This window comes from Struthio camelus, chromosome 6 (assembly GCF_040807025.1).
Source record: "Struthio camelus isolate bStrCam1 chromosome 6, bStrCam1.hap1, whole genome shotgun sequence".
Taxonomy (NCBI): domain Eukaryota; kingdom Metazoa; phylum Chordata; class Aves; order Struthioniformes; family Struthionidae; genus Struthio; species Struthio camelus.
In genome coordinates this window covers 27,588,448-27,605,498 of record NC_090947.1, presented here as the reverse complement: position 1 = coordinate 27,605,498, position 17,051 = coordinate 27,588,448, and the positions used below count along the sequence as shown (strand labels likewise).

Sequence of the window (17,051 nt, the reverse complement as noted above, 5' to 3'; positions counted from 1 at the left end):
TAAATTAGGCTATTTTCTGAGCTTAAGGAGCATGGGGCCTTCTGCACAGCTGTTTTGTCTTCTGTGGGCTTTGTATTGGATTGTATCATGTAGAGTACCTGGGATGCTCTAGTGTCTCAACTTCTGGAGAAGGCTGCTAGAGAAATACTTCAGTTCTCGCTCTGAAACAGAAGCTTTTATGTTTGTGAATGAGGCAATTGAATAGGGTTAGTGAGGGCAAATGAGAACAGCCTTGTAAAAGGAGCCAGCTGAATAGGCAATTCATGAAATGTTAAAGATTACAAAACTACAAGGCTATTTATGTACCCGCTTCTCAGGCCAGTTCCACCACTGCAGGAAGCTCATGTTAAGAATGGTATCATCATGACAAAAGATTTATTCCTGGCAATTAGATAGGAGTTTAAATTCTGTGGCTGAACTTTGGAAAGGACGAGATAATTTTATTATTGACTGTGCTTCTAGTTATTCTGAGGATGATGTGATTAAATCTCGTGCTTCACAATCAGCTCTGCTTCCTCAGGTTTAGTAAGTAGCTCCTATGTATTGCATCATTCAATTAGACAGGGAGGATGTGGGATTAGAGACAACTTGACTCATTTATTTGACTTCTTTCAGAAAGCTCTGCTTCCTTCAATTCTCGAAGGACTTCTTGCTCTCAGAGGGAATCCAAGAGGGCCTCTGTGGTATCTTTGTAAAAACGTATGGCCTCTCGGACAGCCATTATTGCAAGGATCTGAATCACTATGAACCAATTTTTTTGTTACTAACTTTATGAGATAGTCTATTCCCTTTGTGGGATACGTAGTTCTTTGCATTCTTCAGAAATAGTTCCAACCTGTGTGTTGCCCACAGGTTTCTGAATGCTTTGAATCAGAAAGTAGGAAGCCTATGCTGAAGTACTTTTTGGGAACGGCTTCACTGTCTTCAAAACCTTAGCCTTTACCTGAAAGATAAAGGTCTGTATCACAGTGTCAGTAAGTAGCTTCACACAGAGCCTGCAGTCTTCCTTTGGATTCCTGAGGAAGAGTTATTTCCAGCAGCAATTATTCCCATTTAAGATTTCCTTCTCTTAAAATAAAGCCTGTTTTATGGGAGTATAAGAAGGTGGCAAGGGACGACAGGAACTCTCTCAGCACAGATTTGCAGAACTTCATGGACAATTTTCAAAGCACACTTATAGCACTGCTGTACCTATGTCAGCTCCTATTCTGAAACATGCAGAGCCACCCTATGAGTCAACTGCATATCTGGCCAAAGCTTCTCTGTCATCCTCTTGAAAATCTCCCTGAGAAGTTGCTCTGATCTCTTCCTCTGGGGTACATATGAATGGTGGTATGGTCTGGCAGATGAGCATCAGGCCTGCTTTCTAAATTGGGGGTCAGCAGTTGGCTGTTACAGCTGCATAGCAACCTGCCCCTTGTCACCAGCACTTCAGCTGGTGCCCATCTTTTCAGAAAGAGCAGACGGAGCCTTCTGTTACCTGCAAAGGGGAGAAGCGCTTGAAACTGAGAGCAGCTACAGTTTCTTAGTGCTTAGTGTGGAATTGGCCCAATGACCACAAGATGAGCATCAGTCTAAATCACTGAGATGGAGAAGGGCTGTCTCCTACTGCCATCTCCTGGGAAAGCCACCTTCAGCTATCTCTGTTCTCCCGTGCCTCAGGGCACTGAGTCTTGCTTTTCATTATCTTTATTCTGTTTGTTCTTGACTGGCAGGGAAGGGATAAACTGGGAAGCCATTGACTGGATGGATAATGCAGAGTGCCTGGACCTCATTGAGAAGGTGAGCGGTTATCTGGGACAGTTTTCAGGAATTGTAACAGCGACTGCTGATTGTCTTGGGGGCTTTCCTTGCATTTCCTGGTTCCCTGCTAGACCCTCTTCCCATCCTGACCTGGCCAGAGTATGAGCTATTCTAGCCCTAGTCCCTGCTCAAGAAAGCAGATCCCTGCTTATTCTTTGGGATAAGCTTAGGGAGGCTGTCATTTTAGATAGGGAGAAGGCTTTAAGTAGAACCTGAATGTGACTTTTTTCATAAACAATCTCTGCTTATGTTCCGCTTACTGAGCGTGTTGGCTGGCCATAATCCTGCTTTCAGTTTGCGCTTTGCTGGGTATAACTCGCAGGTTGTTGCTCAGTGTTTTGTCCAAATCTCTAATTCTTGGCTTGGTGCTGTGGAGTTAGAGCTTTTGCTGACTGTAAAAGCCTGTCTCTTGTTTGGCTATAGAAACTGGGTCTACTGGCTTTGGTGAACGAAGAGAGTCGATTCCCCAAAGGCACAGACAACACCCTTCTGGAAAAACTTCACAGCCAGCATATGGTAAGTAAGAAAATAACCCGGCAGGCAAATGATCAGTATGTTAGCCCCATCAGCATTTCAAAGCTGAAAGTGAAGGTTTTGTTGATGTGAAATGTCTGCTTTGTGCTGGAAATGTAAAATGCCCTAGGCCCAAGCCCACAAGTGTTTAATAAGGCTGCATTGAACACAAGTAATATGCGAAGAAACCTGCAAATAGTCTCTTGCGCACACAGAGAGAGGGAGTGTGCATGCCACGGGCTGTGGGTAGAGGACGTCTGGGTTTGCAGCCTGGGCTGGAGGTCAGGTGCTGGAGATGGGCACTGGGCAGCACCGCGAGCACAGGATGTGGCTGCGGGGTGTGGGTGACCTTCTCCTGCCAGCTGACTCACAAGAGGCTGCTCCAGAGCACATCAAATCTCTGTCTCCTGCGGCTGGGGATGGTTTTTTGCCTCATGATTTTTAATGAAAGCTCTCCTATTGTTCCTAATTAAAGAATTTCTTTCCTCTTCTTTCTTGTATTCTGGACACGGGAGTAGAAGGGCTTTTTTTCATGCAGGTCACAAAGTTATCCTGGGGACACAGAAACCACAGTGAGATCACTGCAGTAGCCTTGAACCCTGTCTCCGTTACGGCCTGCACTCTGTTCTCCTAAATAGGAAATAGGCTGAAAACAAAGCAAATCAAACCCTGTAAAATGCACTTATGGAATAATTTACTACTTTAGTAAGAACACTGTGAGCTAATATCTTTCCTAGTCGCCTAATTAAGGCTTCATCCAAGCCTGAAAATATACGGCTTTGTATCCTTTATTAGACAAAATTTATTTTTTAAAACTGGCATAGGTGCAGATACTCTCATTTTTCATATGTATATCTAACTCTTCCAGTAATAATACTGAGTGCAAAGAGGATGCAATGGCAGTGATTTTTGGTCGGCTCCTTAAGCATAGTTTTGTGGAAATTTTTGCCTTAGGGTTAAACTGATGCCTTCAGTTTAGTCCACTGTGGCTTTCCCTTGTATTACAGATTGAGGTATATGAGAATGCCCACTTTACCTTTTTTATTGCGGTTTGTATTTTGTATATTTTTAAAATATCACTTTTTGTGTATTTTCTCTCTGAACTGTCCCAACCTCTTCAGTTTGTCTCCAGACAGAGAATTTTCAAAGCTCCTCTTTATTTCTGCTATTTGTCTCCGAACTCCTCTAGGTCTTTTCTGTATTCTTTTCTGAGATAAATAATCAAACCAGAGCGCAGTTCCCTTGGTAAGAAGGTACCTGTGGTTTACTGTACAGCAGCATGAGATTGTCAGTATTATTTTGCATTTCTCTATGCCCCACAACATTTTGGTTGCTGTTTTTGATGATTTCTATGCACTAAGTAGCTTTTTCATTAAACTGTTCATAGTGTCACCTCTGTCTGCTTTGAGGGGATAGCAGTTAATGTGGAACCCCAGGAACATATGAGAGATGGAAGAGGCTGAAGAATTGGAGTGCAAGGAGGAAAGGCAAAGGAGATAGTGGGCTAGTGTTCATCGTTTTCGAAGGCAAAAATGTTCTTTGTACCAGCTGAAATCTTTGATGCAGGCTGCAGCCTGCAGACTGGAAGGCATCCAGCCACTCTTGCTAGAAAGCCTGAAGGACCTCATAGCAGAACAAGCCCTCTTTGCTATGCTTTCTGTGGATTGCCAAAGGCTTAAGGAGGAAAAGCAGAAGATCTGATATGTCTGGAGAGAAGAGCAATAGGGGAGCTGGGAGAAGGAACCAGAAATGCTGTGGGCGTGAATGAAACCTATGAGCTTGAGAGGGAGGGAGAGGAGAGATGGATGGTCGTCTGCATGACAGAGATGGTAACAGTTACGTTTGGAGAGGAAATGAGGGAAGTTTTGGGGTGGAACAAGGGGACTCGACTGGAGAAAGGGAAGAGCAAAGAGATGGGGTCAACATGAAATGGAAAAAGGGCAAATAAAAAGTTTAATTTTTAGTAACACTGACAAATTTTCATGGTCAGAAGGCATCCACCCCATACTACTAAGAGATATTGAAGATGAAAAGGCGGAATTACTAGTAGTGTTGTGTAAATTTATTGTGCAAAATTTCCTCAGTACCTGTATCTAGGAAAGTGAGTAATGACATTAATTTTTAGAAAGCATTCAAGGAAATTACAGGCCTGTAAGCCTGATGGCACTATTAGGGAAATTAGTAGAACTTATAATAAACTAGATAGAATAAGTGGACACCTGAAAAAATACAATCCACCTAAAGACTGGTGCGGCTTCAGTAAGGGGAAGTCCTGCCTTACAAAGCTCTTTGTTTCCTCTGAAAGAGTCAAGAATCACTGGTTGAGGTGATCTAGTTAATCTAAAGACTTTTGATAAATCCTTCCACCAGAGTCTTTTAGCACCATAAGCAGCCTCAGGATGAAAGAGAAGATCCTTGCAGGCATGAATAATTGGATAGCAAACGAGGCACAGAGACTGCAGTAAATGGTCAGTTATCTGAATGGAGGGAGGCCTGTGAGAGTCTGTCTGTCTGACACAAGCAGTCAAGTGACAGTTTTGTGATGATACATTATACAGGGTGGAAGGGAAAGGCTAGACTGTGAGGGGCCTTATGAGACTGAGTGGGTTATAAAATGATGGTGAAAATCAGTGCAGATAAATGTAAAATGGCATACCTGAAGGAAAACAGTCCCAGCTTCACATTCAAAATTATTGACCCTGAGCTGACTGCTGCGATTCAAGAAGAAGACCTGGAGGCAGTGATGGGTAGTTCCACAGAAACATCAGTGCAGTGCTCATTGGTAGTCAAAACCCTAAATCAAGTATTAGGAATTCCTAGGAAGCAGAAAATATTGATATACCACCATGTAGTCCATGGATCAGCTGCACCTCAATCACTGTGTGCAGCACTGGGCCCCTCCATGCAAAAAGGGGGTTATACGAGACCTGGAAAACAGCGGGCAGCAAAAAAGATCACACGTCTGGGACAGCTGCAGCACAAGGGACAATCAGATTAGAGGGACCCTGCAGCCTGGAAGAGAAATGGCTTTGGGGGGGGGGGGGGGGGGGGCGGATATAATCGGTTTAAAAATCATGTGTAACCTGGAGAGGCACATGGTACCAGTGAGAGGCAGGCTCAAAACCAACTGTGGTTCCCTGTGCAGTCAGTCGAGAGCTCCCTGCCAATGGACGCTGTGGAGTGAGAAGTTTGCATTGGTTCAAGGGGACACTGGGCAAGTATTTGGAAGAGAGATCCATTTGAGGCTACTAATTAGGCATACCTTATGAAAATAATTACAGTTTGAGAGAGTATTAGGAGCAAAGCATCGTGGACTTGCCTTGTTCTCCCTCTACTCTGCATCGCCACTGCAAGAGGCTGAACGGACCCTGATCTGAACTGGTGTGGCTGTTCTTACATAGTTAAGGGTATTCCTGCAGAGCAAAGACAAGAGGAAGGAAAATGGGAGAAATTAGAATACCTAGTAGGAGAAGGAAAAGTGAATGTGCAAAAAGGGGAAAGACGGTACAGACAAAGTGCAGAGGGGGAGAAAGGTACAAAGCGTAGAGGAAGACAGGAGACTGGTATGAATCTTTGACAAAGAAAAGATGTATAGGCGTTCTGCAAAGCTGTCATCTTCCCCGCATCCTGATCCTGTGTCCTGCACCACATGGTTTGTGTGGAGCCCAGTCTCCTCAGGTCTCAGCCATGTAAGAATTAACATTTCATCCATGGCATGCCTGCCCAGCCTTGATTCTGCAAGCCCTTGCTCACATGAGGAATGCCTTGAAGGACTGGATTTTTCCATCTTATTGAAATAATATATTTGCAATGTAGATGCAGATAACTGCAGCACATGGGGCCATGCTCTGCAACAGCTGAGGTCTTTGCCCATCCCAGCTTTGTCATAGTCATGGCAGAGTTCCTGAATATTTGTTCCGACACTGGTGTTATAAGAAGCCTTTTTTCTTTCATTTCAGAGCAACCACTACTATGTGAAGCCTCGGGTAATAGACTCTCAATTTGGGATAAGACATTATGCTGGGGAGGTAGGTGTTTGTGGTGTATTTGTGAGATGCTTGCACTTGGGCTTGTGATCCTGGAGTATTTGTAATCCAAAATCAAGACATATCTCTGAGCTGTGTATTCTGATCTCAGTGGCTCATACGAGAGCACAGGGGGTGTGATGGGCCCAGCACAGCATGTCATGTACCTAACTACATTCTACTGCTTGGATATTTGCTTGAATTTCTCAGGTAACTTTCTATTTGGAGAAGAAACTCCTCCTTACTTTTGTTATTAATTTTTCTCTTTCTTGGCCATTCACAAACAGACGAAATCCAACGTAAAAATTACAAGGCAGATTTCACTTTTGGACAGGAGGAGCAAACACTGCATGCCTACTTCAGAAAGGAAAAGGGCTCCAAGCCTTCAGGGTTAAACGCTGCTCTCTATTGTGAAAGGCTACGGAGCAGATGGAGGTGTATCAAGGGAGGCCACCAGTGCACCAAAGAAGGGGTAGCCTCCTCCTGGAATCATTTCTGCTGAGCATTAATGGTGGGGACCATGGTCAGGGCACCGGATGGCACAATTAGTATTTCCTAAAGTGGCTGGAGTAGCTCAGTAGCTCAGACCTTGCAGAGGGTTTCCCCGCATACACCCCAGGCAAATCTCTGCAGCTGTTGGCCCCTGGTTTTGAGGGTTCTTTTTTTCCTGAAATAAATGGCTAAAAGCCACTTCCTTGTTAATGAATGCTGAGCTCTGGAGCCCCTTCTTTGACCCAAAAAACTAGGATCTTGGCACATGCCTGCAGCACTAGAGCGTAGCTCTGGTGAGGGTCTTGTACATTGACATGTTAATGCAGGAGTGCTTAATGGCTTGTAGTGCTCTGTTCCAGCTGCTCTGTCTATTTTGCAGGTGCTATATGATGTGAGAGGCTTTCTGGAGAAGAACAGGGACACCTTTCGGGATGACATTTTAAACATGTTGAAAGACAGCAGGCAAGTCCTTCTTTTGCTTGTGAGGAAGCCAGGACAGACAAGTATCTGGTGGGTTGGACTAAGCCACATTCATATAATAACCAGACCAGGAAAAGCAGTTGTTTTGCCTGAGCATTCGTTCTTTTCTTTGTGCTTGAGGCAGTAGTCTTGTCCCAGTTTTGAAAAGAGCTATGAAAACATGACAGAAACCCCTACAGGCAATGCTAAATTTCTCCCTCCTCTCTTCCCCCTTTCCTTTTCTTCTTCCTCCTGCCTCACTGTCCTGACAATGGCAAATTTGTGCCTGAATGAGTCAAGGTTCTTTGCCGTGCTGTCAAATGCCTGCCCTTGTACAGAGGCTGCTTGTTTTCTGTATTTTCCCATGCACAACCCGTTTGCGTAGTGGAGAGCTGCCATGATGTTCCCCATTCTAATCTTGAGCCAGACTGAGCCCTTGCTGTGGGACCAGGGATTGTCCGCAATATTTTACTCCAGTGCCACAAAGTGACCCTAGAGAAATGAGCTGACTTTGACCCGGAGCAATGTCTGGAAGGCAGAGGTGGTGCCTAGAAGAAACAGAGAGGCATTAATTACTGTGGTGGACCCCAGGAGTTTCTGAGCAGTGGCTTTACTAGATGCCTCTTACCACAGTACCATGTGTTGCCTTTGAGCCCCAGGCTGATGAGACTGTTTCAGAATTGCATATGCCCAGAAGTCTGCTGCAGAGTTTGCACCGTTAGCAGCCTTGTCACAGCCCGAGGGAGCTGAGTATGAGCTGCTCTCTTAGGTGCCTTACTCAGCCAGTGGCATCTGGGGAGCTTCATGCAGGACTTGGAGCTAGAATTGTGATTGTCAGCATTACAGAAGGGTTCAGGGTTTTTCAACAAGCCAGAAAGGGAAATTCTGCTAGAAACAGTCATAACAAGAAACTGGCACAAGCGGTGCTGAAGAACTTTGTGCTCTTTTGTAAGAACCAGCACCCCTGCCTAAGGAGAGGCAAGGTGGCAGAAGATCCCCCAGAGCTGGCCTACACGGAGTGTAGCTGTAGTAGTCCTCTGGCCACAGGAGGGCTGTGGTTGCAGCTGCATGAGCATGGTCAGGGTGCCACCGGCACGAGCCAGGACAGCTCCATTGTGGGGTGGCAGGAGGAAGCACGCAATCTAGCTGGAGTACCCTCAAGGTAGCTCCTGCTTGGGAGTGTACAGCTAGAGGGAGGTGTGCTGGCAAGTGCAGATGGACATCTTTGCAGGTGTTTGACAGGGTGAGATGGGGTTTCCAGCTTCTAGCACACGGGACCATCCATGGGATCTGGGCAGAAAGGATTAAATTTCTCACTGAAGTGCCCAGCCGAACTGCCTCCTGCAGCCACTCTGTGGCAGAGCAGGGGTAAAAATGGGGTGTTTTGCACTGGGATGGGTGATAATTGAGAATGAGATTCATCTTCTCACAGCTCATGGGTGTCCTTCATCATCTTCAACTCTTTTCTTGACCATCAGGCTGGACTTCATCTATGATCTTTTTGAAAAAGTCTGCAGCCGTTGCAGTGAAGAGACACTGAAGATGGGCACCCAGCGGCGCAGACCGACTGTCAGTTCCCAGTTCAGGGTAGGATGTTTTCCAAGAGAGCAGCAGGCTGCTGGGAGGAGCAGATGGATAAAGCGAGGCCTGCGGCCAAGAGGAGTCATTCATTCTCATTTCTTGTCCAGCACTGAAAATGTGCAGGAATGTTGTAGAGCTAAAAAAAGACAGTGCCACTGCCCCAAGGATTTCTCTGACTGGTGTAAAATGTGAGATGTTAAGAGTGAGCAGGGTGGCAGAGGAAAAGAATAGCAAGAGTACCTTGCTAAGCAGCTAAAGCTCTTGAGGTTTCCTGACCCTTCTTGTTGGCTTGGTGCTTCAGCTAAGTGTACATGTCCTGTTTAGGCCCCTTCTTTTACAGGCATAGTGACAATTCCAAGGAAGCTTTGTAGGGCAAAACCTGCAGGTGTGAATCTCACCCCCGAAGCCTGTCTGCAGACTTGTGTGTTAGTTTCAGAGATTTAGTTTCCTATGTTTAAAGTTTGAAAGACTCATAAAAATAATCTAAATTGGCGATATTGCTTGGAGAACAAGGATGGCCATGTACACATAATGTTATTACAGTAAAGTAGTTGTGTAGGTATGTTTTGGACAGGAAGGGATCTTTCCTGGCTTACTGAGGGCAGGCTGTCTGTGTCACAGCATTAAACCCCACAATATTATATGTAAATAAATCTACCTTCATTTTTAAAACAGGTTAAATTGTTGAAAAGAGAGGTGTTTCAGCTTCTGGGGCACGCTTTTTGGACAGAGGCATGATCTATCCTTTTATCATTTTTAATTTAGCATCATTTTGCCCTGTTACTTGAAGAAGAAAATGGGATAAGAAAAGACGGATTTTGGTAGGCAGAATCAAAGGAAAACCTCAGGAATGGGAGGGCTGCATGAAGACCCTGTTGCATCAAATGCAGCTTGTTCCCTCCTGCAGTGACTGATCCCTTGGGTTTTGTCTTGCTGTTTTTCAGGATTCGCTCCATTCCCTGATGGCCACGCTTAGTACTTCCAACCCATTCTTCATCCGCTGCATCAAACCAAACACAGAAAAGGCAAGTCTTTCTTCCAGAAAGATGTGTGCATGCAGCGCAGGCCCGTTGAGCACTCACTTGCACAAATGCCTAACTAACGGGTGCCACTGTGAGCGTCCAAACTGGGGATAAGTGCAGCTCCCCCCTCTCCCCCCCCCCCACCCTTTCCCTCTTTCCTTCTAGTTGTTTTATGGTTGTGGAAAAATGCAGCCTCTTCCTTGTAATCGGATGAAAAGGCTGCGTGCTGAGTACGTACCCATTCCCATCTCTCTCTGCGCTGACAGAGCCTGGATGCTGAGCCAGGCTCGCGCAGAGCCCACGGGTCTGGTAGAAGGCAGCGATCGCTCCAGTTTATGGTGTCCACAGGCAATTTGCTCTGGAATGCAAGGCTGGTGCGGTAGGAAGCGTCTCCTGCAGATCCCTGGCTCCGAGGCAGAGGAGGTGGCTGCTTCACGAGCAAGTCATGGTGCTTAGAGACGAGCTGGCCTGGGAATGAGTCTCTTGCCAGCACTGTGAGCCATGGCAAGAGGATATGCTGCTAACTAGACTGGGTGGGGAGCTGGGAACAGATCGTTTTCTTTGTGTGTTTTGAAACCGTGTATGACATGGGCAGAGGAAAGTCTGCTGGGGGCTTTATGCCAGAAAAAATTTCTGCAGTTTGTCTCCAGTTTTGGCAGTAGAAGGCTAAGGGGGTCTTCTGCATGACCGCGGAGAGACTGGAGCCAGGGTTCTGCCTTTTGTATGTGTTAGCATATTATATCATTACTCTACTGCTGTGATCCAAATGACGGCAGTCTGTGCAGACTGCTTTTTTCCAGACTACCCGTGTCCCTTTCATTCCTTATCCTGCACCATGCAGTGCTGTGAGGTTGCTTTTCCCCTTGAGCCTAACTTTCCCTTTTTCAACTGGGATGCCCACACGTGCTACGCTAACTTTCTACGGATAAATGGATGTACAGCATGTGATTGACTGTGCTCAGATAAACAGTTCCCATTCCAGTCAGCAAAGTAACGCCAAGATCAGTACTTATTCCATCTCTCTTTTGGTCTGTTTTTGAATCTGGATCATTACGTAGGCACCGAACCTCTTCAATCCAGATGTCGTTCTCAATCAGCTCCGATACTCAGGGATGCTGGAGACGGTGAAAGTTCGAAGAGCGGGTTTCCCTATACGGCGCCTTTTCCAGGACTTTCTCAGCAGGTAACTGCTGTCATTGCACCACATGCTGTACCAGCCTGCTGCCGTACAATTTTATATGTTTGTTCTCTCTGTAACTGCTGTTACTGATATGGATCCTTTGTGGGATGTTTTTCTGACCATGCCCTTCTTGCCAATATCATAGATTGATCTGGATGTCCTTTTGGAGGCTGCTTGTCTTCAGGATAAGCATAAGAATGGAAAAACAGCCAAGCAGTCCATTTTTTTTTCTAGCTTTGTCACAGATTTGTTTGTGTGATTTTGAAAAAGCCGTGGCACTTTGTTTGTTCTTAAAGTGAGGGCCTCTTTGCAGCTAGTGCTTATGAAACAGAAGTGGTTGCCATGTTCAAAATATCTGGATAGATACCTTTTCTCTGACAGATCTGTGCTTTCTCTGTATGGCATCCACGGGATCTCTGCTGGAATAGTTTTTCTGCATTTGGTTCAACACTTTAAAAAGAATGTTAAAAAAATACTAGAGAAACTGTACAGCTGCAAGAATTACTAAGTACTTTGGAACTGTTTTGCAGAGGGAGACCAGATAGAAGCATTCTAGCTAGGCAGTCCTTCAGAAAGAAACCCAGCTGGTCACACTGTATTAAAGGGAAAATATCGTGGTAAAACTTTTGTAATCTGGCAGGCTGAAGCAAATTTTAATGGGCAATGTAGTTGATGATTAACGTTGGAGAGTGAGATTATTTCTTCTTTAATTATCTGCATCAAAAGAATTTCTTAAAAGTTTATGGCTAGAAGGGACCACTGAACATCATACTCTTTGGCTCTAGGGGCATTATATGCCACCCCTACACTGAACAAAATAGCTTCTGTCTGATGCTAGTGTATGGTTCAGAAGGGCCGTTCTTCTTCGCTGAAAAATGCTGATGAGTTTGCATGTTATTACTGGGAGTGCAACAGTAATTATCAATGTGGTAGAAACAAATGAAAGTTGTAGGATAGAGGTTTCCAAACTGGAAGGCAGACATGAAGAAAGGAGGTCCCAGCTGGGATCTGCCTCTGAGAGAGGGGAAGGACTAATGGAAGGAGGGTAACTGGTATTGTGTTAAAAGATGAAGAGGATACTTTCATGCATAATCTCGTGACATTTTGTTTGGTTCTTAGGTACAAGATGCTTGTGAAGGGGCCGAGCGCCTTAGACAACAGCAAAGCGGTATGTGGAGGCCTCCTTCAGACCTATGACAGCAGCAAGAAGCATTGGCAGTTGGGTAAAACCAAGGTACTTCATCAGCATGGGGCAGGGTAGACAAGGAATGGCTCAGGTCCTGCTGCAAGGGGATGCAATTGCATCTGGGAGGTTCAAGTCAGTAGAAGTGGCAATGTAATGATGACCCGATAAATGCATTGACCTGTAGCATGTCAAATTTTTCCCATATTATGTAGCTAAAGATGGAGAAGGTTTTTGTCTAAAATCTTTCTCGTTGACTAATACAGATCAATTTCGTTTTGCCTGATGTGATTTTAAAAGACCTGAGGAGAGCAAGCTTGAGAGTTATTATATGTACCTACGATGTGTGTAGTTAACTGTGACCTCTTCTGTCAAATATTTCACTGTACCTGCCTAACTGAAATTCTTGTAGGAGGCAGTGAGCTTCTGCTTGGTAGATATCTAAACTCTGAATAGGTAGCTAGATGGCCAGATGCGTGACAGCTTTCTGCTGTGGATGCTCAGCTGATGTTTTGTGCAGTTAGCACAGATATTAGCATACAATTTTTATGAAAAGATATCCAAGTGCTTCTCCCCACTTGTGAAACTCAGGTTTTGTTTCTATATTGGTGAATGTTTAACACTTATCTCTCGCCTGGGGAAGTCCCCCTTCCCCCCCCCACCCCGCCGCTCAGCTGGAAGTGTGCCATTGTCTTTCATCTGGGAGGGGGAGATGACTGGGGAGGGAGCTGGGGAGGGATGACTGGGGAGGATTTTACTAAAACACTGGATATATTCTGATTTAATATTTTTGACTGATTCTGTCCTAGAGACTAAAAATTGGCTAAAGGCCTGTATGGAGCATTTTGGTAAAAGACAGCCTCTCTGCCAGGGCATTGGTCACTATTGGGTCCGACTGTTGTGAGAAGAAAGAAATAATTAAAAATGACAGTCTTTGTATCTCTTTATTCCTTTATGATTGAGAAGGAAAGTTGGAATCAGTTAGGAAGCAGTTGGGCTGTCTTGTTTGGTTGTAGAAGTTATTTTATTTTCTGCATGGTTTGAATTAGAGGTATGTACCCTGGTAGAGAGGGGCGCTTTTCCTTATTCTAAGGAATATACCACCGCAAATCTGTCCTGGCCTGTTCTGCCCTTGGTGCCATCTCTCAGCATGCTGAAGCCTGGTCAGCCCCAGCTGCTCAAGGTGCTGTTGCTGTTGCTTTGCCATTTCATTTGTCGGACGAGTCGCTTCCCATCCTCCTGCCTGCTCAGACAATGGCAAAGGCATTTCACTGTTCCCTTGCAGGCCCTCCTTCGTGGCAGTGCCTCCAGGAAGCCTGGTTGTATGAAGGCGGCTGGCAGGGGAGGCTGCTGCCAGCCCTGCGGAGCAATGCTGTTTCCTGGTAGTCCCTTCCCTGCTGCCTCGATCCAGCTGTTGTGTCTCGTCTTTGGATTACAAAGTGCTTTGTCGGCATTCATATTTTAGCCAATGCTAGATAACACAGGGCTGGAGTACTTGGGCTGATGAAAAGAGCCCTGGTTTTGCAGAGGCTTTTGGGTAAGGGTGAAGTGGAGCTACCAGGCAAAGTGCGCAGAGCATCAGTCACTGTCCCAGAGAAAAAGTGCCCCAATGTGCCCTTGCTGCTGCTGCTGCAGGTGCAGCTCTGGTACCCAGACAGCAGTGTCCGGCACCAGCTAAGAACTGACCTTGACTCATGGAGCCAGGAGTGGCAACTGAGAAAGGTGTGACAAGCCAACAAGGGATGTAACCTGGGAAGGAATATAGAGGGTGGATGAGGAGCAAGGCTTATAGAAGGGGGAATACTTCCTGCAGAATGAATGGAAGGATAATTATATCCCTAGCAATTGTTTGGAAGAGGAAGGAAAAGACTCCGTGAATTAGTTCAGGGGATTGTGAAGCTTGGGAAAGGAAATAGGGGAGGAAGGGCAGGATGATCTTTGTGTTTTTCATTAAGAATAGAGCAGCTGCTGTGCTGGCAATTGTCAAATTCGTGTTTATAAGAGGAATTGATGTATATAAGGCAAGTTTTATCCAGCGCCATGGTGGAGGTGAGGGCTCAGATTCAGGTGGGCTGTGTGATGACAGAAGAGCTGGACTAAGGGCCCTGATCTTCACTGGGGACGTGCTTGGATGAAGTAGCAGCACTGAGGCTCGCGGGTTCGTGCCTTTCCCTCCATGCCATGCTTGCCCATAGCCTTGACACAGATTTCATAAGGCTGTTTAATGCACTAATTCTTGCTGTTTGAAAGCATTTAACCTGCTATTTTGCAGGGCCTGCTTGTTGGAGGAGGGTTCTGTATGTGACTATGTGGCTTCCAGGTCACAGTGATCCACTGCTTCCTTTCCCAATGTCATCCTCTAGGGAATCGCAGGATCGCACCTGTATACCTCTACACATGAGTGTACGAAGAATTATGTTTGTGCCTGCTGATCTACACACGACCTTCGCACACGTTCACTGCTGCACTGGCAGTGCATGCAGGCGTTTAGATGGTGAAGTACAGAGTTGTTTTGTGTGCTGCCACACTGTAGTTTAAATCTAGTAGAAGTGAATACGATAGAAGTAGCCTATATGTTTTGTCTAATCATTGCTTCCTCAGATGAAAATGATCTCATGTTTTTAGAAAGTGACCGTGAATTACAACAGAAACGGACAAATTCCACCTTACCTCCACAGCATGTAAAAAATATTTCTGGATTTGAATTCATTTTACTCTTCCTTGTCATCTACAGGAGGCTAAAAAAACCCATCAAAATGCCAGTAGGTTGTAGCTAGGTATCGTTTTCAAGCTTCTTTAAGTCTCATGTCATTTGAGATTAACCCTTCACCCTCAAGCATAAATAGAAAACCCTGTCATAGGTGGGTCTTGTTGAACGCTGCGTACCTCAAGTGTTCTTGTTTGTTTTTTTCCTCCTCACTGGCACAACAAAGTTTTTGCTTGCTAGTGAAACACTGATGGACTGAATATTTTTGCAACATGGTGAAGATAATGGATTGAGTGCCCAGTGCTTTGCTGGTTGCGTTCTTGAGAAGGGTGACTGCTGCTTGGTTCTTAAGCATCCACAGCATTCAAGACCACATCCAGTGTAATGGAAAGAGCAGTCTCCATCTCAAAGAAGTCTTTAAAAGGCTGTTGGGCTGACAGAGGAAGTGGATGCGCAACCTGCAGGGAAGGATGCCAACTTCATGGTTGGCAGTACCTTGATAATGAACTTTCTTTTAAAGCTACCCACGGTTACTTAGTCATTTCAAAACAGACAATTTCTTAAGACTGTCTTAGTGCAAACTGCTCCCCAGGAGAAAACCGATTTCAAGGCAGGCAGCCAGTGGCAACGGGCACTAACTCAGGAAGAGGCTTCAGTACATGATGGTCATTGTGGGGGGAAAAAGGAGCCTAAACAAGTGATGAGGCTAAAATCAGTGGTGGAAAGAAAGATATACAGAGACATAAGGGGAGGTCAGTGGGGAGGAGAAGACTTTATGGCAAGCACTGGACTAAATGGCCATTCAAATCTCTATGGCCCCTCAGCATAGCCACGTAGAACCAGTGAATTTGTAAGAGGTTTTTACTAGTTAAGGTAGTTCTGCAGACCGGTGAGTGTGGGTTCACAGCCTGTGTTCATAGCAGTGCTTGAACAAGTGCGGCAGCACTTTCCTAGGGGAGTTGGATCTCTTGCTGGCCCTGGCAGTGACTTCGCCAGTGTCAGGCAGGGCGCTCGAGCACAGCCATATGGCAGTTGCGGCTGTGACTGTAGCTTGTACGGACATACCTCAGCCAACTTTAGTCTAGCCTGGGTCCTGCTAGCCGAGCTCTATGCAGGCTGCAGACCTTCTCAAATGGCTAAGCGTGTCTTTCGGCAAGTAGCCTTTGCTGAACTCCGTGCTAACATCAGGCAAGGCAGCTGATTTAAAGTAGCTCAGATATGTCAGCACAGTTCATGTAAACATACCCTTACCTTGCTTGTATCTCGGTCTCTTTGTCTCTAAGATAGCACTACCTTCCCTCATCCAAGCATTAAGCACTGAGAAGAGGTTTGAAATACAGGTGATGGAGGATGCTAGAGAAAAGATGAGACACTGAAGTACAACCACTAATATAGTAACTTGGAGACCTCTCCTGCTAGGGGTCAGTTCCCTCTAATGCATGCTGCACTGGTGAACTTCTTCAGCTCAGTTTCTGGAGGTTGGTGGGTGCTTCAGCTCCTGTGCAGAGCAGGGCAGGATGGAGCATGCTCAGCTTTGCACCACAGCAGGACTTCTAGCTTTCCTGCTGCCTTGCATTGCTGCCTTGTTAGGATTGCCGATCAGATTGCTCCCTGGAGTCTAGAAATCTAAATGTTCCTCCCTTTTCTTGAAATATGGACCAGTTTCTTGGCAAAATATTTAATCATCGAAGTTGCTCTCAGTGCCTGCTGCAGGGAGGTGCCAGATTGTGCAGGGAAAGCTGTCAGCTGGGAAAGAGTTAATAACAGGCACAAGCACAGGCTCTCCTCCTCCTCCCTCCTTTTTCCCTCCTTCCTCTGCTCCCTCCCTCTCTCTCTCTTTTAAGTCTTGACCACAGAGTGAAAGGCGGGGGTTGGGCACAGAGTTTGGTTCATGTCGCTTCAAAACTTTATCCTGGTGCTATGAGTAAAGGCACCCAAGGGGGCGAAGCGCCGAGGCTGGCGCTGGAGCGCCCGCAGCAGAGCTTGCGGGCGCCAGTACGTAGAGCGCACTCTGTGCTGGTCACCAGGGGATGAAATCTCCCGGCTCTCCCGGGGACTGACTTCTTTCCTCTCTTTGTGTTTATTG

General features: G+C 45.8%; 1 protein-coding gene across 3 annotated transcripts in view; it reads left to right on the top strand.

Moving 5' to 3' along the window:
- Positions 1-17,051, top strand: part of LOC104144965 (unconventional myosin-X-like) — a 99,718-nt gene that overhangs the window by 43,791 nt on the left and 38,876 nt on the right. For all 3 annotated transcript variants that reach the window (XM_068948809.1, XM_068948807.1, XM_068948808.1), the window contains 8 exons: positions 1,716-1,782; positions 2,227-2,319; positions 6,276-6,344; positions 7,213-7,295; positions 8,771-8,879; positions 9,818-9,898; positions 10,954-11,078; positions 12,195-12,309. In XM_068948809.1, the coding sequence (XP_068804910.1) occupies positions 1,716-1,782; positions 2,227-2,319; positions 6,276-6,344; positions 7,213-7,295; positions 8,771-8,879; positions 9,818-9,898; positions 10,954-11,078; positions 12,195-12,309 (742 nt within the window). The remainder of the gene's footprint in view (positions 1-1,715; positions 1,783-2,226; positions 2,320-6,275; positions 6,345-7,212; positions 7,296-8,770; positions 8,880-9,817; positions 9,899-10,953; positions 11,079-12,194; positions 12,310-17,051) is intronic.